At 42.5% G+C, this 25,268-nt stretch overlaps 1 protein-coding gene across 2 annotated transcripts; it reads right to left on the reverse strand.

Annotated features, from left to right (window-relative positions):
* Window positions 1-846: 846 nt before the first annotated feature.
* Window positions 847-17,769, reverse strand: LOC133242960 (cancer/testis antigen family 47 member C1-like). 2 transcript variants are annotated; one of them, XR_009734925.1, is made up of 3 exons: window positions 15,862-17,760; window positions 14,136-14,310; window positions 847-5,281 (listed from the first exon to the last, which is right to left on the reverse strand). XR_009734925.1 is itself a non-coding variant. In XM_061409246.1 (3 exons), the coding sequence occupies exons 1-3, from the start codon at window positions 15,893-15,895 to the stop codon at window positions 5,269-5,271; spliced, it is 759 nt and encodes a 252-aa protein (XP_061265230.1). In that variant the 5' UTR covers window positions 15,896-17,769; the 3' UTR covers window positions 847-5,268. The 2 variants fall into 2 exon arrangements, 1 of the variants encoding a protein (XP_061265230.1); XM_061409246.1 differs by having other exon boundaries at window positions 15,325-17,769.
* Between the last annotated feature and the right edge of the window lie 7,499 nt (window positions 17,770-25,268).

Here is a 25,268-nt window from a genome sequence, read left to right on the forward strand (position 1 = left end):
CGGCCGAGGTCGAGAAGCAACAGAACAGGCACAAGCCAAAGCACAATCCAGGCACCTTTGGCAGCTCCAGCCCAGGTCACCATCAACTTAAACTAACAAAACTTTTAGTTAGCAAAAGAGAAGCGAGTTAAAGCTGTTCAGGCTTCCCGGGTCGTGGTTGGGCGATCTTGTTGTGACACCAAAAGTTCTGTTTATCTCCCATCTACCCTACTCATGAAGGACGGATCCCCTACCCTAAGAAGTGTGAGATGGCCAAGCACACGACACTGGACTGATGGACAGCTGTTGGTGAGTCTCAGGTACTCACAGCCTGGGTGGACTACAGGGAATGCCATGCAGGACAATGGGGGAGTGTGGCTCTGGAGTAGAGTTAAGCAGCAGGGACCGTGGGAAATAGATGTTGTAGTAACAAGAGGATGGGGCACACCAGGGTTCCCACATGAGGGGATCGTTGTCCTGTAGGAATCATTGCACTGCCTGGCAGGGAAGTAAAGCTTGGTGGCTGGAAGAATGGGCAGAGTGCGGCTAGTCTGGCTGATAGGAGAGAATCAGCTGGGTGGGGTATTTTTCCCACAGGGAGGGGGACATTGCAGGTGAGAGCAGGAGAAAGCACAGTTGGGCCAGCAGTGTATTTGAGGCTCAAAGGCGTCAAGGCAGCTTAGAAAATTTGAGGTCTTAATATACAGATGGGAAGCCTATGTAAAAAGGTTTACAGATGAAAAGCAATCCTTTTCAAGATGCCAGTGACCTATTTTGCAGAAAAAAAAAAAGGCCCTATAATTTATGTGGAATTGCAAGAGACCAGGGAAAACTAAGACAATCTTGAAAAAGAAAGTTGGAGGAGCCTATTACAAGCCCCTCTAACCTGGATCTCAGAGCAGTGCTGTGATCAACAACCGGTTCAGCAGAGGCACTGTGACAGCCAGCCTCTACGAATGCCCCGAAGATCCTTGCCTCCTGGTGTTCATGTTCTAGTGTAGAGCCTTACCTCATTTAATAAAGATGACCAAAAGACCCTGATGCTGGGAAAGATTGAGGGCAGGAGGAGAAGAGGGCGACAGAGGATGAGATGGTTGGATGGCATGACAGACTCAGTGGATATGAGTGTGAACAAACTCCAGGAGATAGTGAAGGACAGGGAAGCCTGATGGGCTGCAGTCCATGGGGACATAAAGAGTCAGACACTATTTAGCAACTGAACAACAATGTGACCAACCATTTGTTGCACAGCAATGGAAAAGTAAAATACATGTTGGCACTGAGAGTAGGGGTTCATGGTAAACAATAACAACAAAGAAAGGACTTTGAGAGAGTATTCAGTTCAGTTCAGTCGCTCAGTGATGTCTCTTTGCGACCCCATGAACTGCAGCACATCAGGCCTTCCTGTCCATCACCAACTCCTGAAGTTCACTCAAACAAACGTCCATCGAGTCGGTGATGCCATCCAGCCATCTCATCCTCTGTCGTCCCCTTCTCCTCCTGCCCCCAATCCCTCCCAGCATCAGTCTTTTCCAATGAGTCAACTCCTCGCGTGAGGTGGCCAAAGTATTGGAGTTTCAGCTTTAGCATCAGTCCTTCCAAAGAACACCCAGGACTGATCTCCTTCAGAATGGACTGGTTGGATCTCCTTGCAGTCAGGGACTCCCAAGAGTCTTCTCCAACACCACAGTTCAAAAGCATCAGTTCTTCAGCACTCAGCTTTCTTCACAGTCCAACTCTCACATCCATACATGACTACTGGAAAAACCATAGCCTTGACTAGACGGACCTTTGTTGGCAAAGACATGTCTCTGCTTTTAATATGCTGTCTAGGTTGGTCATAACTTTCCCTCCAAGGAGTAAGCATCTTTTAATTTCATGGCTGCAATAACTATCTGCAGTGATTTTGGAGCATTAGCGATAGTCAAAGATGCTTTGAAGAGAACCTTATCAGAAGCCCGGTTGAGGGCAATTGTGGAGGCTGCCAGTGAGTTATAAGGGAAATAGGGAAAGTGCTATGGAAACTGGAGGAAAGGATCCCTTTTTATATTTTAGCAGAAAGATAGGAGAAAGCACAGCACAAACCAATCAGAAACAACATGAAGCCCTTCAAATGACATTACGTGGATAAATTTCTACTTGGACTGCCCTTTTGTATTTTTTTAAATTTATTTTATTGAAGTATAGTTGATTTACAATGTTGTGCTAATTTCTGCTGTACAGCAGAGTGATTCAGTTATACATGCACATATATAGTTTTTCATATCCTTTTTCCATTATGGCTTACTCTAGGATATCGAATACAGTTCCCTGTCCTATACAGTAGGACTTTGTTGTTTATCCATTCTATATATAATAGTTTGCATCTGCTAACCCCAAACTCCCAATCCATCCCTCCCCCCACACTGCTCCCACTTGGCAATCACAAGTCTGTTCTCTAGGTTTGTGAGTCTGTTTCTGTTTCACAGGTAAGTTTACGCGTGTCATGTTTTAGATTCCACATATAAGTGCTACCATATGGCATTTGTCTTTCTCTTTCTGACTTACTTTACTTAGTATGGTAATCTCTAGGCCCATCGATGTTACTCCATATTGCTGCAAATGGCATTATTTCATTCTGAGTAATGTATCACATCTTCTTTATCCATTCATCTGTTGATGGACATTCAGGCTTTTTCCACGTCTTGGCTATTGTGAATAGTGTGGCTATTGTTTATGTATTTTTACTGTAAGGTGTCTCAATTTTTCTCTGAATGTACACAAAGGATAAATTATAAATCAATGAAAATAAATTTTTTAATGTAGTTTGTCAGCTATCTAATGGAGTCAGACTTTTACTACAAAAGTCTGGGGGTGAGGGCACAAGATTTCTAGTCTCCAAGGTATTATTATTATTAAATTGGTTACATTCTCTTTGCTTTATTTATTTATAAAGTGGTACTTGCACTGGCTGTGGGACTCTTGTGCATTTTAACTTCTTAGGGATAATAGTAACACTATGAAAATTAAATTAAAATGCTAAGACTAAGAGCAAACACTTACATGACACTTAAGTGCCACGTGCTCTTCTGAGTGCTTTATATGTATTAACTCATTTAATGAAATTAAATACTGAGTGGGGGAGACAAAGCCCTGTGCCACTCCGTACGGAATACTGCATGTTACTATGTGGTAATGCACTTTTAAAATGTTAACACCGATGACAGAAAAGAGGATGGCGTTGCATTAACTTTATTTTAGTGCTCATGTATGGAGCACCTACTAAGAAGAAAACACAGTAGTATTGATAGGTGCTTTGGGAGAGACAGAGAGAAATAAATCCCTTTAAGATCCCAATCATTCAGAAGCTCATATCCTAGGGGTTGGGAGATGGAAGTAGACACAAATACATAAAAATGTGAAAATATATTAGGATATGAGACATGCTACCATAGAATATGAAAGAGGCAGAGGGGGTGGTACCAATGAGACCTAGAGAGCACCTACACTGCCTTACCAAAACATGCCTAAAGGAAATCCTCTACCGTCAACCCCCGGGCCTTTCTCCTTCTCTGATCCTGTATTCTGATCAATTACAACTTCATCCCCCTGTCACCCCCCTTAGATAGCTTCCATTTCTTAGGCCCATTTTCTTCTTTCCATCTTTTTGGCATGGGAAGGTCAGGAAATATTTCAGACCTACATAATGGTATAAAGAATACTACATCCGTGTACCCATCACCCAACTTCAGAAATTTTACACTACAGATACAGCTGAAGCCCGGTACATACCTGTGTCCTCCAGAAAGATATGCCCAAGTCCAGGTCCCTGGTACCTGTGAATGTGACCTTATTTGGAAATAGGGTCTTTGCAGTTGTAATTACATCAGGATCTAATTTAATGGAGTCACCCTGGATTTGGGATGGGCCCTAAATGGACTGGGTGGTATCCTTATGACAGAAAGAGTGCGATTTGAGATACACAGACACAGGGAAGAAGGTCATGTGAAGACAGGAGTTATTTTGCCACAAGCCAAGAAGTGTCAGAAGCCACCACAAACTGGGGGTGGCAAGGAGGATTCTCCCCCAGAGCCCCTTGCTTTCAGACTTCTGACCTCTAGAACTAATGCGAGAATAAACTTTATGTTGTTTTAAGCCACCTACTTTGTGGCAATTTGTTACGGCAGCCCTAGGAAAGTAAAAGTAACCCTTCCCAGTTGAATTCTCCTCTCTCCCTCTCCACCAGCCTAAGCAAGGTGTTTATCATCCTCATGCATGCCTTTCTACAAGTTACATATGCATGCATTCCTTCCATGCATACCTTTTACTACATATATGTATCTATAATCAGTGAATGTTTTGCATGTATTTAAATCTCATATTCATATCATAATGGTTCTATCCTTCTGAACCTAGTTTGTTCCCTCATCCATTTTTTTCTTCACTGCCAGGAGGTTTTTCTGTATCTCAGGGCCTTGAGAATTCTAGTCTCGTCCCCATTCCTTTACTGTCGGCCTTTACTGTCCCATTCAGCTTACCTGTGTATCAAGTCACTGAACAAACGATGGTCTTACCACAGGAGAAACTCAGTCCCTCACAACACCCATCCCCTGCCCCATGCCCATCATTGCTCTTAGACGGTGATGCTCAAACTTTGAGATGCCTCAGAGTCACCTGGAGGACATGTAAAGCCTGATAGCTGGGCCACCTTCAGAATAATGATCCAGTAAATCTGGAGTGGGGCCTGAGAGGTTGCACTTCTAACAAGTTCCCAGGTGATGCTGATGCCGCTGGTCTGTGGCAGCTCAGTAGCTCCATCTGGTCTCCAGATAAGCTTGGTCACCCCCTGGTTCCTCTCACTAAAATGAAGTAGGGGCTAGACCTCTGTCTCTCTCTTTACATAAATTGTTTGTCAATTGATATATTAATTAACCTGTGGCTGCAATACAGGGCTTCCTGATAACTTGGTTGGTAAAGAATCCACCTGCAATGCAAGAACTTAAAAAAATGGTTTCAATGACAGTAAAGTGGACAAAAACAAAAAGATACAAGATTTGCATCAGTGTTACACATCTAAAAAATCTGCAGCTTATCCATGGCTAGCAAATTTTTATTTTTATCATGAACAAACGCAGTCAAATATATCTGACAAACGTAAGAAAAAAAGTCAGATGTCAGTGGATAAGACATTTCACATGATGAAATCTGGAACAAAACCAGTGTTGATAAAATTCCCAGTGGCTACTGAGCAGCCGAAAATCTCAAATTCATGAGGGACACGTCCATTGTTTCTTCCTCCATCATGTCTTTCTATGCTTGACAGCTGTGGGATGAAGTAAGAGTCAATTAACAATTGTAAACCAGGGGGCATTCCCAAGATAGCAGAGGAATAGGACGGGGAGACCACTTACTTCCCCCACAAATTCATCAAAACATCATTTGAATGCTGAGCAACTTCCACAAAACAACTTCTGAATGCTGGCGGAGGATACCAAGCACCCAGAAAGGCAGCCCAATCTCTTCAAAAGGAGGTAGGACAAAATATAAAAGACAAAAACTCAGAGAAAAGATTTAGGGACGGAGACCCATCCTGGGGAGGGAGTCAGGAAAGAGGAGAACTCTCCACACAGTAGGAAACCCTCGCACAGGAGTGTCTGAGGGGAGTTCTGGAATCTCAGAGGGCAACATAACCAGGAGGAAAAAAAAAAAAAACAAACAAAACCCACAGAATACGCACCTAAGCACAACTGCCAGTGGAGAAGTGGCCCAGACACTCAGGTCCACCACCAGTGAGTGGGGGCTGGGCAGGGAGGCGCAGCCTGCATAACTGGTCCTTAGGGTAAGGACCGGGGCCCTGAGGACAGTCTGAGGGAGCTAATGTGAGACAGCAACCCAAACCGTGGGATCGCCAGAGAGACACACAAAAGAGACCTTTCTCACGAAAGGCTCTATCGGCACCCCTGGCACGCTCACAGAACAAAGGATTGCACAAATACCCAAGGAGAGCAAGCCAGCTGCCACATAGGGCCCTCCCTCCCCGGAGGCAGAGAGGCAGGCGAGAGACAGCCAGAGCCCGAAGGCAAGGGGCTGCTGCAATCTCGGCCCCAGAGATGACATCTTCCACCAAACTGTGAGCAGGCTCGCAGTTGCTAACCTCGTCTTCTTGGGATCCTAGATGGTTGACATCTGCCAGGAGTGTCACAGCCTGGGATCAGCTCCCGAGAGGAGACATACGGCACACCTGGAACTGCGCTCTTGTGGAAACTGAGTGGCGGGGACCAGGCAGGTGAGTTAGACGCATGGCCCAGCGAGCACCCGGTCGCCTGAGCTGCTCGGACCTGGGAGGGGCACAAAACGCACAGCCTATCCGGGTCTGTGCCCTTGTGGAGCACCTGAGAACCTGAGCGGCTGAGACCTGGGAAGTGCATGAAATGCAGGGCCCACTTGGCACAGTGCCCTTGCAGAGCACCCTGGAGACTGATCAGTCTAGACCCGGGAAGCACATGCTGCCTTGGACTGTGGCAAACCCAGTGTGGTCCATCCACTGCGAGCACTCCCCACACACGCCAGCGGTGTTTGTTTGCAGAGTCCCTCCCTCTCCACAACACAACTGAACAAGTGAGCCTAAGTAAGTGGCCACCTTCGCCCCCTTGTGTCAGGGCAGAAATTAAGACACTGAAGAGACTTGCAGAGGAAGTCAAAATAAACAAAGAAGGGGGAACCGCTTTGGAAGTAACAGGTACAACAGATTGAAACCCTGCATTTAATACTGGAGACATCTGAGGGGCGCCTATAGACCTTGAGAACAAGTACAAGCCAGAACAAGGGATGATCTGACACTGAACAGACCCCCACAATGCCCAGAGAAATTCCTAGATATATTTTTACTGTTATCACTTTTTAATTTTTTGTTAATTTAGTTTTTATCACTCCTTTAACTTTCATTTTTATAGCCTACTATTACGTTTCCCACAAAACCCCTATTTTTATTTAGAAAACAAATTCCATAGTTCTTTGATTACTGTGACTGATTATGTTTGTATTTTTTATATTTTATTTTTGAGAGTCTAACCTCTCTCCCAGGTTTATAATCTTTGCTTTTTGATATTTGTTATCAATTTTGTACCTCTAAGAATCTAATCTTCAGTATCCATTTTCACTTAAAGATCTGATTACTGGCTTGACTGCTCTCTCCCTTTTCTCCTCCAGGTCACCTCTATCGCCTTCCTCCCTCTTCTCTTCTGTATATAACTCTGTGAATCTCTCTGGGTGTCCCAGGCCGTGGACAGCACTTAGGGATTAGATTAATGGCTAGATTGTTCTCTCCCCTTTTGACTCTCCCTTTTCTCCTCCTGGTCACCTCTATCTTCCTCCTCCCTCTTCTCTTCTCTATATAACTCTGTGAATCTCTCTGGGTGTTTCTGGCTGTGGAGAACTGTTTCATCAATAAACTTAGGGGTTTTATCGTCTGTGCTGTGTGGATGGAGAAGTCTTGAGGCTACTGTAAGACACGGACCAAAAGCCAGAGGCAGGAGGCTTAACTCCAAAACTTTAGAACATCAGAGAATGCCTGACTCCAGAGAACATTAATAGACAAGAGCTCACCCCAAAGTCTCCACACCTACACTGAAACCAAGCTCCACCCAAGACCTAACAAGATCCAGTGCAAGACACACCACAATAATTCTCCAGCAAAACAGGAACCCAACCTTGAACATTAAAAGATGGGCTGCCCAAAGCCATGCTGAACCCATAGACACCCCAAAACTCACTACTGGACACTTCACTGCACTCCAGAGAGAAGACATCCAGTTCCACCCACCAGAACACAGGCACAAGCTCCCCCCAACCAGGAAACCTTGACAAGCCGTTAGTCCAACCCTACCCACAGGGAGAAGACTCCACAATTAAGAGGAACCACAAACTTCCAGCCTGCAGAAAGGGCACCCCAAACACAGCAATCTAAACAAAATGAAAAGGCAGAGAAATATTCAGCAGGTGAGGGAACATTCTAAAAACCCACCAAACCAAACAAAAGAGGAGGAGATACCTGAAAAGGTATTCAGAATAAGGACAGTAAAGATGATCCAAAATCTTGAAAACAAAATGGAGCTACGGATAAATAGACTAGAGGCAAGGATCGAGAAAATGCAAGAAATGTTTAACTAAGGACCTAGAAGAAATAAAGAAGAATCAACCAGTAATGAATAATGCAGTAATTGAGATCAAAAGCACTCTGGAGGGAACCAACAGTAGAATAACTGAGGCAGAAGAGAGGATAGGTGAGGTGGAAGACAGAATGGTGGAAATAAATGAAGCACAGAGGAAAAAAGAAAAAAAAGAATCAAAAGAAATGAGAACAAACTCAGAGACCTCTGGGACAAAGTTAAATGCCCCAACATTTGAATCATAGGTGTCCCAGAAGAAGAAGACAAAAAGAAAGTGCGTGAGAAAATACTTGAGGAGATAGTAGTCGAAAACTTCCCTAATGTGGGGAAGGAAACAGCCACCCACGTCCAAGAAACCCAGAGCGTCCCAAATTGGATAAACCCAAGGCAAAACACCCCGAGACACAAATTAATCAAACTAACAAAGATCAAACTTTAAAAGCAGCAAGAGAAAAGCAACAAAAAACACACAAGGGGATCCCCGTAAGGATAACAGCTGATCTTTCAATAGAAACTCTCCAGGCCAGAAAGGGATGGCAGGACATACTTAAAGTGATGAAAGAGAAAAACTTACAACCAAGATTACTCTACCCAGCAAGGATCTCATTCAGATATTAAGGAGAAATCAAAAGCTTTACAGACAAGCAAAAGCTGAGAGAATTCAGCACCACCAAACCAGCTCTTCAACAAATACTAAAGGATCTTCTCTAGACAGGAAACACAGTAAATGTTTATAAAAACGAACCCCGCCCCCAAAATGTAAATGGCAACAGGATCATACTTATCAATAATTACCTTAACTGTAAATGGGTTAAATTCGCCAACCTAAAGACAAAGACTGGTCAACTGGAAAAAGAAAAAACAAAAAACAACACCCCTATATATGCTGTCTACAAGAGACTCACCTCAAACCTAGGGACATGTACAGACTGAAACTGAAGGGCTGGAAAAAGATATTTCATGTACATGGGGACCAAAAGAAAGCAGGAGAGCAATCCTCATATCAGAAAAAACAGAATGTGAAATAAAGACCATGATAAGAGACTAAGAAGGACACTACATAATGATCAAAGGATCAATCCAAAAAGAAGATATAACAATTATATATGCACCCAACACAGGTGCACCTCAATACGGAAGGCAAATGCTAACGAGTATGAAAGGGGAAATTAAGAGTAACACAATAATAGTGGGGGACTTTAATACCCCCCCACACTTATGGATAGATCAACCAAACAGAAAATTAGCAAGGAAACACAAGTGCTAAATGATACAATGGACCAGTTAGAGCTAATTGATATCTATAGGGCATGTCACCCAAAAACAATGGAATTCACCTTTTTCTCAAGTGTACATGGAACATTCTCCAGGATAGATCACATCCAGGGCCATAAATATAGCCTTGGCAAAACTAAAAAAAAAATTGAAATTATTTGAAGCATCTTTTCTGACCACCAGGCGGTAAGATTAGATGTCAAGTACAGGAAAAAAAAAAAAAGAAAACTATTAAAAATACAAACATATGGAGGCTAGACAACACGCTTCTGAATACCCAAGAGATGATGGAAAAAATCAAAAAGGAAATGAAAATCTGCATAGAAAACAAGTGAAAATGAAAACACAACAACCCAAGACCTATGGGATTCAGTAAAAGCAGTACTAAGAGGGAGATTCATAGCAATACAAGCCTACCTCAAGAACCTAGAGAGACATCAAATAAAGAACCTAACTTTACATCTAACGCTAGTAGCAAAAGAAGAAAAGAACCACCCCAAAGTTAGTAGAAGGAAAGACATCATAAAGCTGAGAGCAGAAATAACTGAAAAAGAAACAAAGGAGACTGTAGCAGAAATCAACAAAACTAAAAGCTCGTTCTTTGAGAAGATAAATAAAATAGACAAACCATTAGCCGTCTCACAGGAAAAACCGGGAGAAGAATCAAATCAATAAACTTAGAAACAAAAATGGAGAAATCACAGCAGACAACACAGAAATACAAAAGGTCCTAAGAGACTACTATGAGCAGTTATATGCAAATAAAATGGCCAACTTGGAAGAAATGGACACATTCTCAGAAAAGTATAACTTTCCAAAACTGAACCAGGAAGAAATAGAAAATCTTAACAGGCCCATCACAAGCACGGAAATTGAAGCTGTAATAAAAAACCTTCCAACAAACAAAAGCCCAGGACCAGGTGGCTTCACAGGTGAATTCTACCAAAAACTTAAAGAGCTAACACCTATCCTACTCAAAACTCTTCCAGAAAATTGCAGAGGCGGGTAAAGTGCCAAACTCATTCTATGAGGCCACCATCACCCTAATGCCCAAACCAGACAAAGATGCCACAAAGAAAGCAAGCTACAGGACACTTTATCACTGATGAACAGAGACACAAAAATCCTCAACAAAATTCTAGCAAACCAAATCCAACAACATATTAAAAAGATCACACATCATGACCAAGTGGGCTTTATCCCAGGGATGCAAGGATTCTTCAGTATTCACAAATCAATCAATGGGATACACCATAGGAACAAATTGAATGATAAAAACCATATGGTTATCTCAACAGATGCAGAGAAAGCCTTTGACAAAATTCAGCACCCATTTATGATAAAAACTCTCCAGAAGGCAGGCATAGAAGGAACATACCTCAACATAATAAAAGCCATATACGACAAGCCCACAGCAAACATTATCCTCAATGGTGAAAAATTGAAAGCATTTCCTCCAGAATCAGGAACAAGACAAGGGTGCCCACTCTCACCACTACTATTCAACATAGTTTTGGAAGTCCTAGCCACAGCAATTGGAGAAGAAAAATAAATAAAAGGAATCCAGATTGGAAAAGAAGAAGTAAAACCCTCACTGTTTGCAGATGACATGATCCTCTATGTAGAAAACCCTAAAGACATCACCAGAACGTTACTAGAGCTAATCCATGAATATAGTAAAGTTGCAGGATATAAAATTAACACACAGAAATCCCTTGCATTCCTATACACTAACAATGAGAAAACAGAAAGAGAAACTAAGGAAACAATCCCATTCACCACTGCAATGAAAAGAATAAAATACTTAGGAATAAATTTACCTAAAGAAACAAAAGACTTATATATGGAAAACTATAAAACACTGATGAAAGAAATCAAAGATGACACAAATAGATGGAGAAATATACCATGTTCGTGGATTGGAAGAGTCAATATAGTGAAAGTGAGTACACTACCCAAAGCAATCCCTGTCAAGCTACCAACGGGATTTTTCACAGAACTAGAACAAATAATTTCACAATTTGTATGGAAACACAAAAAACCTCGAATAGCCAAAGCAATCCTGAGAGAGAAGAATGGAACAGGAGGAATCAACCTGCTTGACTTCAGATGACACTACAAAGCTACAGTCATCAAGACATTATGGTACTCGCACAAAGACAGAAATATAGATCAGTGGAACAAGATAGAAAGCCCAGACATAAGCCCATGCACCTATGGATACCTTATCATTGAGAAACGGGGAAAAAATATACAATGGAGAAAAGACAATCTCTTTAACAAGTGGTGCTGGGAAAACTGGTCAACCACCCGTAAAAGAATGAAACTAGAACACTTTTTAACACCATACACAAAAATAAACTCAAAATGGATTAAAGATCTAAACCTAAGACCAGAAACTATCAAACTCTTAGAGGAAAACATAGGCAGAACACTCTCTGACATAAATCACAGCAAGATCCTCTATGACACTCCTCCCAGAGTAATGGAAATAAAAGCAAAAATAAGCAAATGGGACCTAATTAAACATAAAAGCTTTTGCACAACGAAGGACACTATAAGCAGGGTGAAAAGGGAGCCTTCAGAATGAGAGAAAATAATAGCAAACGAAGCAACTGACAAAGAATTAATCTCCAAAATATACAAGCAGCTCCTGCAGCTCAATTCCAGAAAAATAAACAACCCAATCAAAAAATGGGCCAAAGAACTAAACAGACATTTCTCCAAAGAAGACATACAGATGGCTAACAAACACATGAAAAGATGCTCAACATCACTTATTATCAGAGAAATGCAAATCAAAACCACAATGAGGTACCATCTCATGCCAGTCAGAATGGCTGCCATCAAAAAGTCTACAAACAATAAATGCTGGAGAGAGTGTGGAGAAAAAGGGCACCCTCTTACACTGTTGGTGGGAATGCAAACTAGTACAGCCACTATGGAGAACAGTGTGGAGATTCCTTAACAAAAAAAAAAAAAAAAAAACTGGAAATAGAACTGCCATACAACCCAGCAATCCCACTGCTGGGCATACACACTGAGGAAACCAGAGTTGAAAGAGACACATATACCCCAATGTTCAATGCAACACTGTTTACAATAGCTAGGACATGGAAGCAACCTAGATGTCCATCAGCAGACGAATGGATTAGGCAGTTGTGGTACATATACACGATGGACTATTACTCAGCTATAAAAAAAAAAAAAGAATGCATTTCAGTCAGTTCTAATGAGGGGGGTGAAACTGGAGCCTATTATACAGAGTGAAGTAAGTCAGAAAGAGAAACACCAAATACAGTATATTAACGCATATATATGGAATTTAGAAAGACGGTAACAGCAACCCTATATGCAAGACAGCAAAGAGACACCGATGTAAAGAACAGACTTTTGGACTCTGTGGGAGAACGCGAGGGTGGGACGATATGAGAGAATAGCATTGAAACATGTATATTACTCTATGTAAAATAGATGACCAGTGCAAGTTTGATGCATGAAGCAGGGCACCCGAAGCTGGTGCTCTGGGACAACTCAGAGGGATGGGGTGGGGAGGGAGGTGGGAGCGGGGTCAAGATGGTGGGACACATGTACACCCATGGCTGATTCATGTTGATGTATGGCAAAAACCACCACAATATTGTAAAGTAACTGGCCTCCAATTAAAATATATAAATTAATTTAAAAAATTGTAAACCAGTAACAGGCAACAGTGGCTTTCTAAATCTAAGAAAACAGTCAGTCCTACATATGCCTGCTAAGTCAAAAGAGAAATTACCACATTTACCTCTCTCAACACAGACCTTGACATATGTCATCAATCACTCACCCCTCATACCAATGTCCTCTCCCACTCACCAAACACCAAAATGCCTGCTTTGTTGGTGGTGGTTTTTCTTGAGAGAGACTTTTATCTAATAAGTCTTTCCACCTTACAAGTCTGTGCTCTCTCAATCAATCACACTCTTAAACTCCCAGACTCTCAGTTTGCACATCCATAAAAGGAAGAGAAGAAAGACAGGAAAAAGCAAAGCAAGAAAGAGAGGGAGGGATAGGTCAGATATAAGTTGACTTAATGACCAATTCGGTGATGGACAGGGAGGCCTGGCGTGCTGCGATTCATGGGGTCGCAAAGAGTCAGACACGACTGAGTGACTGAACTGAACTGAACTGAATGACCAATTCAGCAGTGAACAACAATCTCACCATGACTAATTTGCTTTTCTTCTGATTGTCCCATGAACTAGAAAATCTTGCAACTGAACAAATAGGGATTAGTCATTAAATGTGCTCCCACTTGAAAATTTTTCACTGACTACATCTTTGTCAATAGTCACAAACTCAAAGGCATTTGCTTTCTCCCGGTTAGGACAAAAGACCGTATGTCTGTAGCTCAGTGCTGAAGGCCCAGCTAGTGTACATTCCAGTCACCTTTAGTCGCTTGTTCTGGTTAACTGCATTCCAGACAAACAGTGGTCTCTGCTACCAGGTCTCAAAAATTTCCCACGTGGGGAAGCCTTACAGCTACAGCTCAAAGGACCTGTAGCTGTGAATGAAGTACATTTCAGAACATGCTGTGTTCTATATTATCTAGCACACAAAGTATTATTAACATTAAGCTGTTTTGAAACTAGACTTTAACCAAGTTTTAATTATTATTTACTTTGGGGAGAACATTTAAAAATGTATGTCAGGAATGGTGGCTGGGTGATACTCAGAGCTGCACAAAGATACCTGGGTTCTCCGGGGCTGTCCTCTGCTGGGTCCAGGTCCTTTCCAGGTCCTTCTTCTGGTTTTTTATCGCTGTCCTCCTCCTCACCTTCAGCTTCTTGGACCTCCTCATCAGACTCTTCATACTGATAATCACTCGCTTCTTTTGTGAAGTATAATACAGACTTTGGGACTGGAACTTCACGGAAAAAAATAACCCAATTTATAATCAGTAGCCACATCCAGTACTCTACCCCCAGGGAGGAGAGAAGTAGGTGAAGAAAGAATAGCTGGGCACCTTCCTAGAGGTTGGTGTGACACCTTCAGGGCACTCACATTTCTGCAGCTTCAGGGTTTTCAGGGTGAGGTCTTTACCATCTTTCCAGTAGATTTCACACCCTGTGCTGCTGATTATTTCTGGCCCTTTGGAGAAGGGATCAGAATCATCTGGGTCTGACCGCATTTGGTATGTTTCTGTCAGAACTTCGTTGAAAAAGTATTCCTTTCACTTAAAAAGAAATTCTACAGTGACGCTCATTGGTTCCCGGACCCCTGAGAATTTTTATTTTTACATCTTTCAGGTGCTCCAGTACAAGTGCATCATTTCCCCAGATCACGCTACCGAGAATCTTTAGGTTTTTAAATGCCCTCAAGCAAAAGCGAGGGATGCCCTTTGTTTCCCCTTCCCTTCAGGCTCTCTTTCCATCTCCTCCCAGGCTCCTTCTGGAACAGGTACTGGCCACTAACATTCACGTTCTGTGGGCTCATGAATTGCATTGATGATGTCAGCTCTCTTATCAAACAGAGGCTGGCAGAAGGAAGCACACTTTTTCTCAAGACCGTAAAGGTCTTTATAGAATTGGGCTTCCACTTGTGAAAATTATGCCTGGAGGTTTTTGAGAGCTTTGACCCGCTGCTTAACCGCTAGAGGCCAGTGCTGAGTGCAGCCTGCCTTTGAGCCCGATGCCCCCACAGGGTCCGCAAGGGCCTGAGGGCCTGGCCGCCATTTGCCCACCTCGGCCCTGCCAGGACCACAGGCCCCAGCCTCCCAGGACTCAGAGGCAACAGCCAGGGCGCCACCCTCCCAGAGCTCAGCCTCCACCCTCCCAGAGCTCAGCCTCCACTGCAGATTACTCTGACTTCTGGGATGCAGACCCCTGGACCCTGGGACCCTGAGGCTCCCAGGGTGGGGCGCCCTCTGCTTGGTACTCACACTGCGAGGCCTCGCCTCCCTCTGCCAGGTCTTCCTGCTCCTGCCGAGGCACGGGACCCTCTCCAGGGCCGGAGGGAGGCTGGGAGCTCTGCGTGACCATCGGGCAGGGGCCAGGGGGCCAGACCAGGACATGGTCATCGTAGGAGAAACTGTGTAGAAGGGAGTGGACCAGACCCCAGAACACAGGCCCAAACTGCTCCAAGGGGTCCCCGTGGCCTGCAACCACTGCTGCGCCTTCCTGCTCACTCTCATCATTCTCTACTGTCTCCTCCTCCTCGACCTCTTCCAACAGGTGCTCCTCCTCCTCCAGGGCCTCCAGCTCGAAATCAGACTCCTCCTCCTCTAACGGCTCTATAGCCCACTCTTCCATTGTGGCCTGTGGCCCACCGTGCCCCCTGCGAAGGCCTCCTGACACCCTCAGGGAGGGCAGAAGGGCCGCAGCCTCCTCAACCACATCCGTCCCCTCCCAAGCAGGTGCCAGGACCCCAAGGGGACTGGGGTCACAGCCTGCCCTGCCACCAGCCCTGTCCAGGCCACCTGGCATCCAGTCGTGCTCCTCTGTGGCAGACATGGCAGGAGAGACTGTGCCAGACGGTGATGGGCCTGCAGTGATGTCCACGGGGAAGATGGCAGCCGCCGAGCTTAGAGTCGCGGAGGAGATGCCGTTGGCAGCGCAGACCGCAGGGTGTGGGTGTGGGCGGCAGAGATGTCAGCTGCACAGGGAACAGGAGTCTGTGAAGTTGCTGGTGTGGGCCCCACGACAGGAATGGAAGGGGGTGGCCTGCAGACTGGCCCACCACGACCGAGGCTGAGGTGGCGGTGTACAGGCAGGAAGGAACCTGAAGGACTGGCGATGGTAGGTGGAGCTTAAAGGTCAACCGGGGACCACTTCCTCCAGCGCCAGCTCTAAGCTCATTTGCCAGGAGTCAAGGATTGGCATGATCGCCATCCAGTGAATGGTCAAGGCCCTCAGCTTCCCTGGAGGCCTGACAGGCCCAGGTCACACTTTAAGCCCCCAGGAGTCCCTTCCCTTTCATTCCATCATTGCAAAAGCAAAACTACAGTGTCTGAATGGGGCGGGGCGGGGGGTGGGGTGCCCTGGTGTATGGGAACCTGGATGTGGTGCCCAGTTGCCACGCTGGGACAACTCACACCAGCAGAGATACACTTTTTAAAAAAAGAAAGAAAAAGCAAAGGTGTATAGATCAAATATCAGCAACTGATTAAAACCTCCTGTGAGAGACAGAAGGAGAATGTGGTGGTTTTAATGTTGCTAAAGCTACTTAGTAAGCGCATACAAAGTTGGTATGGATGCTGATGAGAATGGAGAGTGGAAGAAGCAGTAAAAATTGGACTGAACCCTGTTTCATCAGGGCTCCCCTAACTCACTTCAAGGCTCCATGACATGAAGAGAGAGTGACTTCTTTCAAGACTGCACTAAGCACCTGGTCTACACTAAACAGTTATACACACTCCCTCCCAAATTCATATTTTGAATTGCTTAGCCACCTCACACCCCAGATTTGGGGAGTAGAAGGATATGTGCTCATCTCCTCCTGTGAGAGCACCAGAATTGCAACTACCTGTTGAACAACCATCGACAGGAGGATGCTGGAACCTACCAAAAAGAGACACCCCACGTCCAAATACAAAGGAGAAGTTACAATGAGATGGTAGGAAGGGCGCAATCACGATAAAATCAAATCCCGTACCCACCCGTTGGGCAACCCACAAACTGGAGAACAATGATACTCAAGAAGTTCTCTCACTGTTGTGAAAGTTCTGAGCCCCACATCAGGCTTCCCAACCTGGGGAATTTGATAAAGGGGCTGGGAATCCCCAGGGTATCTGACCTTGAAGGCCAGCGGGCTTTGATTATAGTACTTCCACAGGACTGGAGGAAACAGAGACTCCACTCTTGGAGGGCACAAACAAAATCTCACACGCACCACGACCCAAGGGAAAGGAGCAGTGACCCCAGAGGAAACTGATACAAAACTACCTGCTACTGTTGGAGGGTCACCTAAGGAGGCCTGAGTCGGCAAGGGCTCATGGCAGGGACGGGGACACTGGCAGCAGCAGTCCTGGAAGGTCCCCCTTGATGTAAGTCCAATTGGACTTGCCATTAACCTTACCACAGAGCCCATAGATCCCAGCCCTGGGATGCCTCAGGCCAAAACACTAACAAGAAGGGAGTACAAGACCACCCATTTGCAGACAATTGAATTAAAGATTTATTGACCAAGGCCCTGCCCACCAAAACAAGACCCAGTTTTCCCCACCCTGTCCTTCCCATCAGAAAGCTTACAGAAGCCTCTTAGCCTCATCCACCAGAGGGCATGCCGAAGAAGCAAAAAGAAAAACAATGGAGAAGATGCAAGAATTGTTTACCAGAGACCTAGAAGAAGTAAAGAGCAAACTGAGATGAACACAACACGAGAAGAATTCAATAGCAGAGAGGGAGGAGCCAAGATGGCGGAGGAGTAGGACGGGGAGAACACTTTCTCCCCCACAAATTCATCAAAAGAGCATTTAAACGTCGAGTAAATTCCACAAAACAACTTCTGAATGCCGGCAGAGGACATCAGGCACCCAGAAAAGCAACCCAACTCTTCGAAAGGAGAGAGAAGAAATACAGCTCCACCCACCAGAACACCGACACAAGCTTCCCTAACCAGGAAACCTTGACAAGCCACCTGTACAAACCCACACACAGCGAGGAAACACCACAATAAAGAGAACTCCACAAACTGCCAGAATACAGAAAGGACACCCCAAACTCAGCAATTTAAACAAGATGAAGAGACAGAGGAATACTCAGCAGATAAAGGAACAGGATAAATGCCCACCAAACCAAACAAAAGAGGAAGAGATAGGGAATCTACCTGATAAAGAATTCCGAATAATGATAGTGAAATTGATCCAAAATCTTGAAACTAAAATGGAATCACAGATAAATAGCCTGGAGACAAGGATTGAGAAGATGCAAGAAAGGTTTAACAAGGACCTAGAAGAAATAAAAAAGAGTCAATATATAATGAATAATGCAATAAGTGAAATTAAAAACACTCTGGAGGCAACAAATAGTAGAATAACAGAGGCAGAAGACAGGATTAGTGAATTAGAAGATAGAATGGTAGAAATAAATGAATCAGAGAGGATGAAAGAAAAACGAATTAAAAGAAATGAGGACAATCTCAGAGACCTCCAGGACAATATTAAACGCTACAACATTCGAATCATAGGGGTTCCAGAAGAAGAAGACAAAAAGAAAGACCATGAGAAAATACTTGAGGAGATAATAGTGGAAAACTTCCCTAAAATGGGGAAGGAAATAATCACCCAAGTCCAAGAAACCCAGAGAGTCCCAAACAGGATAAACCCAAGGAGAAACACCCCAAGACACATACTAATCAAATTAACAAAGATCAAACACAAAGAACAAATATTAAAAGCAGCAAGGGAAAAACAACAAATAACACACAAGGGAATTCCCATAAGGATAACAGCTGATCTTTCAATAGAAACTCTTCAAGCCAGGAGGGAATGGCAAGACATACTTAAAATGATGAAAGAAAATAACCTACAGCCCAGATTATTGTACCCAGCAAGGATCTCATTCAAGTATGAAGGAGAAATCAAAAGCTTTTCAGACAAGCAAAAGCTGAGAGAATTCTGCACCACCAAACCAGCTCTCCAACAAATACTAAAGGATATTCTCTAGACAGGAAACACAAAAACGGTGTATAAACTCGAACCCCAAACAATAAAGTAAATGGCAACAGGAACATACTTATCAGTAATTACCTTAAACGTAAATGGGTTGAATGCCCCAACCAAAAGACAAAGACTGGCTGAATGGATACAAAAACAAGACCCCTACATATGTTGTCTACAAGAGACCCACCTCAAAACAGGGGACACATACAGACTGAAAGTGAAGGGCTGGAAAAAGATTTTCCATGCAAATAGGGACCAAAAGAAAGCAGGAGTAGCAATACTCATATCAGATAAAATAGACTTCAAAACAAAGGCTGTGAAAAGAGACAAAGAAGGTCACTACATAATGATCAAAGGATCAATCCAAGAAGAAGATATAACAATTATAAATATATATGCACCCAACACGGGAGCACCACAGTACGTAAGACAAATGCTAACAAGTATGAAAGGAGAAATTAACAATAACACAATAATAGTGGGAGACTTTAATACCCCACTTACACCTATGGATAGATCAACTAAACAGAAAATTAACAAGGAAACACAAACTTTAAACGATACAATAGACCAGTTAGACCTAATTGATATCTATAGGTCATTTCATCCCAAAACAATGAATTTCACCTTTTTCTCAAGCGCACATGGAACCTTCTCCAGGATAGATCACATCCTGGGCCATAAAGCTAGCCTTGGTAAATTCAAAAAGATAGAAATCATTCCAAGCATTTTTTCTGACCACAATGCAGTAAGATTAGATCTCAATTACAGGAGAAAAACTATTAAAAATTCCAACATATGGAGGCTGAACAACACGCTGCTGAATAACCAACAAATCACAGAAGAAATCAGAAAAGAAATCAAAATTTGCATAGAAACGAATGAAAATGAAAACACAACAACCCAAAACCTGTGGGACACGGTAAAAGCAGTCCTAAGGGGAAAGTTCATAGCAATACAGGCACACCTCAAGAAACAAGAAAAAAGTCAAATAAATAACCTAACTCTACACCTAAAGCAACTAGAAAAGGAAGAAATGAAGAACCCCAGGGTTAGTAGAAGGAAAGAAATCTTAAAAATTAGAGCAGAAATAAATGCAAAAGAAACAAAAGAGACCATAGCAAAAATCAACAAAACCAAAAGCTGGTTCTTTGAAAGGATAAATAAAATTGACAAACCATTAGCCAGACTCATCAAGAAACAAAGGGAGAAAAATCAAATCAACAAAATTAGAAATGATAATGGAGAGATCACAACAGACAACACAGAAATACAAAGGATCATAAGAGACTACTATCAACAATTATATGCCAATAAAATGGACAACGTGGAAGAAATGGACAAATTCTTAGAAAAGTACAACTTTCCAAAACTGGACCAGGAAGAAATAGAAAACCTTAACAGACCCATCACAAGCATGGAAATTGAAACTGTAATCAAAAATCTTCCAGCAAACAAAAGCCCCGGTCCAGACGGCTTCACAGCTGAATTCTACCAAAAATTTAGAGAAGAGCTAACACCTATCCTGCTCAAACTCTTCCAGAAAATTGCAGAGGAAGGTAAACTTCCAAACTCATTCTATGAGGCCACCATCACCCTAATACCAAAACCTGACAAAGATCCCACAAAAAAAGAAAACTACAGGCCAATATCACTGATGAACATAGATGCAAAAATCCTTAACAAAATTCTAGCAATCAGAATCCAACAACACATTAAAAAGATCATACACCATGATCAAGTGGGCTTTATCCCAGGGATGCAAGGATTCTTCAATATCCGCAAATCAATCAATGTAATACACCACATTAACAAATTGAAAAATAAAAACCATATGATTATCTCAATAGATGCAGAGAAAGCCTTTGACAAAATTCAACATCCATTTATGATAAAAACTCTCCAGAAAGCAGGAATAGAAGGAACATACCTCAACATAATAAAAGCTGTATATGACAAACCCACTGCAAACATTATCCTCAATGGTGAAAAATTGAAAGCATTTCCTCTAAAGTCAGGAACAAGACAAGGGTGCCCACTTTCACCATTACTATTCAACATAGTTTTGGAAGTTTTGGCCACAGCAATCAGAGCAGAAAAAGAAATAAAAGGAATCCAAATTGGAAAAGAAGAAGTAAAACTCTCACTATTTGCAGATGACATGATCCTCTACATAGAAAACCCTAAAGAGTCCACCAGAAAATTACTAGAAATAATCAATGACTACAGTAAAGTAGCAGGATATAAAATCAACACACAGAAATCCCTTGCATTCCTATACACTAATAATGAGAAAACAGAAAGAGAAATTAAGGAAACAATTCCATTCACCATTGCAACAGAAAGAATAAAATACTTAGGAATATATCTACCTAAAGAAACTAAAGACCTATATATAGAAAACTATAAAACACTGGTGAAAGAAATCAAAGAGGACACTAATAGATGGAGAAATATACCATGTTCATGGATTGGAAGAATCAATATAGTGAAAATGAGTATACTACCCAAAGCAATTTATAGATTCAACGCAATCCCTATCAAGCTACCAACAGTATTCTTCACAGAGCTAGAACAAATAATTTCACAATTTGTATGGAAATACAAAAAACCTCGAATAGCCAAAGCAATCCTGAGAGAGAAGAATGGAACTGGAGGAATCAACCTACCTGACTTCAGGCTCTATTACAAAGCCACAGTTATCAAGACAGTATGGTACTGGCACAAAGACAGAAATATTGATCAATGGAATAAAATAGAAAGCCCAGAGATAAATCCACGCACATATGGACACCTTATCTTCGACAAAGGAGGCAAGAATATACAATGGATTAAAGACAATCTCTTTAACAAGTGTTGCTGGGAAATCTGGTCAACCACTTGTAAACGAATGAAACTGGACCACTTTCTAACACCATACACAAAAATAAACTCAAAATGGATTAAAGATCTAAACGTAAGACCAGAAACTATAATACTCCTAGAGGAGATCATAGGCAAAACACTCTCCGACATACATCACAGCAGGATACTCTATGACCCACCTCCCAGAATATTGGAAATAAAAGCAAAAATAAACAAATGGGACCTAATTAACCTTAAAAGCTTCTGCACATCAAAGGAAACTATTAGCAATGTTAAAAGACAGCCTTCAGAATGGGAGAAAATAATAGCAAATGAAGCAACCGACAGACAACTAATATCAAAAATAAACAAGCAACTCCTACAGCTCAACTCCAGAAAAATAAACGACCCAATCAAAAAATGGGCCAACGAACTAAATAGACATTTCTCCAAAAAAGACATACAGATGGCTAACAAACACATGAAAAGATGTTCAACATCACTCATTATCAGAGAAATGCAAATCAAAACCACTATGAGGTACCATTTCACACCAGTCAGAATGGCTGCGATCCAAAAGTCTACAAATAATAAATGCTGGAGAGGGTGTGGAGAAAAGGGAACCCTCTTACACTGTTGGTGGGAATGCAAACTAGTACAGCCACTATGGAGAACAATGTGGAGATTCCTTAAAAAACTGGAAATAGAACTGCCTTATGATCCAGCAACCCCACTGCTGGGCATACACACTGAGGAAACCAGAAGGGAAAGAGACACATGTACCCCAATGTTCATCGCAGCACTGTTTATAATAGCCAAGACGTGGAAGCAACCTAGATGTCCATCAGCAGATGAATGGATAAGAAAGCTGTGGTACATATACACAATGGAGTATTACTCAGCCATTAAAAAGAATACATTTGAATCAGTTCTAATGAGGTGGATGAAACTGGAGCCTATTATACAGAGTGAAGTAAGCCAGAAGGAAAAACATAAATACAGTATTCTAACGCATATATATGGAATTTAGAAAGATGGTAACAATAACCCTGTGTACGAGACAGCAAAAGAGACATTGATGTATAGAACAGTCTTATGGACTCTGTGGGAGAGGGAGAGGGTGGGAAGATTTGGGAGAATGACATTGTAACATGTAAAATATCATGTAAGAAACGAGTTGCCAGTCCAGGTTCGATGCACGATACTGGATGCTTGGGGCTAGTGCACTGGGACGACCCAGAGGGATGGTATGGGGAGGGAGGAGGGAGGAGGGTTCAGGATGGGGAACACATGTATACCTGTGGTGGATTCATTTTGATATTTGGCAAAACTAATACAATTATGTAAAGTTTAAAAATAAAATAAAATTAAAAAAAAAAAAAGAATTCAATAGCAGAACAACAGAGGCAGAAGAATGGATAAGGGACCTGGAGGACAGAATGGTGGAAATCACTGCTGCGAAACAGAATATAAGGAAAAAATGCAAAAAAAAAAAAAAAGTGTAAGAAACTTCTGGGACAACATTAAATGCACCAAAAGGTTCCCATAAGGAGAAGAGAGAGAGAGAAAGGACTCAAGAAAATATTTGAGGAGATAATAGCTGAAAACTTCCCTAACATGGGATAGGGAATGGTCAACCAAGTCCAGGAAGGGCAGAGAGTCCCAGGCAGGATAAACCCAAGGAGGTTTATCCAAGGAGGATAAACCCAAGGAGGTATACTGGTGACTGTATCAAACTGACAAAAATTAAAGACAAAGATAAAATATTAAAAGCACAAGGGGAAAATGACAAATAACACACGAGGGAACCCCCGTCAGGTTATCAGCTGATTTCTCAACAGAAACTCTACAAGCCAGAAGGGAATGGCATGATATATTTAACGTGATGGAAAGGAAGAAACTCCAACCACGAATACACCACCCTGCAAGATTCTCATTCAGATTTGATGGAGAAATCAAAAGCTTTCCACACAAGCAAAAGTTAAGAGAATGAAAAGACCTACAGAAAATAAACCCAAAGCAATTAAGGAAATGGTAATAGCATCATATATATTGATAATTACCTTAAATGTAAATGGGTAAAATGTACCAACCAGAAGACATAGACTGGCTGGGTGGATGAAAACATAGGTGTGCATGCACTTCCGCTTACCCCATCACTCTGCTTAACTCCCAAATTGTATGTAATCATTTTATACTGTAGGATTAATCATGCTCCAATTATGGCTTGCAATTGTAATTACCTTTTATTTTTTATCTGGCTATTGATTGTGAAATCTGAGAAACATCTTTTACCATGGTGGGTATGTAACTATTATTCACTTAATACCATTGTGTCATGCTTGGTCAACAGAAAAATAATAGAATTCTACATCACCAAAAAAAGGCAGAGGAACCAGACATCAAATTGCCAACATCCGTGGGATCATAGGAAAAGCAAGAGAGTTCCTAAAAAACATCTACTTCTGCTTTATTGACCCCATCAAAGCCTTTGGCTGTGTGGATCACAACAAACTGTGGAAGCTTCTTCAAGAGATGGGAATACCAGATCACCTTACCTGCCTCCTGAGAAATCTGTGTGCAGGTCAAGAAGCAACAGTTAGAACCAGACGTGGAACAACAGACTGGTTCCAAATTGGGAAAGGAGTACATCAAGGCTGTATACTGTCACCCTGCTTATTTAACTTCTATGCAGAGCTGTTGTTGTTGTTTAGTCACTAAGTCATGCCCGACTCTTTTGTGACCCCATGGACTGTAGCCTGCCAGGCTCCTCTGTCCATGCGATTTTCCCAGGCAAGAATACTGGAGTGGGTTGCCATTTCTTTCTCTAGGGGAACTTCCCGATGCAGGGACTGAACCCAGGTCTCTTGCATCTCCTGCACTGGCAGGCAGATTCTTTACCACTGAGCCACTGAGGGAAGCAGAGTACATCATGCGAAATGCCGGGCTGGATGAAGCACAAGCTGGAAGCAAGATTGCTGGGAGAAATATCAGTAACCTCAGATATGCAGATGACATCACCCTTATGGTAGAAAGTGAAGAAGAACAAAAGAGCTGCTTGATGAAAGTCAAAGAGGAGAGTGAAAAAGTTGGCTTAAAACTCAACATTCAAAAAACAAAGATTATGGCATCCGGTCCCATCACTTCATGGCAAATAGATGGGGAAACAATGGAAACAGTGACAGAGTTTATTTTCCTGGGCTCCGAATTCACTGCAGATGGTGGCTGCAGCCATGAAATTAAAAGACGCTTGCTCCTTGGAAGAAAAGCTATGACCAACCTGGACAGCATATTAAAAAGCAGACATGCCCTTGCTAACAAAGGTCTGTCTAGTCATGGCTATGGTTCTTCCAGTAATCATATATGGATGTGAGAGTTGG

This window comes from Bos javanicus, chromosome X, assembly GCF_032452875.1.
Source record: "Bos javanicus breed banteng chromosome X, ARS-OSU_banteng_1.0, whole genome shotgun sequence".
NCBI lineage: Eukaryota > Metazoa > Chordata > Mammalia > Artiodactyla > Bovidae > Bos > Bos javanicus.

Bases quoted from the DNA above. Each gene is read 5' to 3' on its own strand.
- LOC133242960 (XM_061409246.1), bottom strand. From the start codon at position 15,895: ATGTCTGCCACAGAGGAGCACGACTGGATGCCAGGTGGCCTGGACAGG. The intron at 14,311-15,324 runs GTGAGTACCAAG...TTTTCCGTGAAG, and splicing joins GGGAGGCGAGGCCTCGCAGT to TTCCAGTCCCAAAGTCTGTA.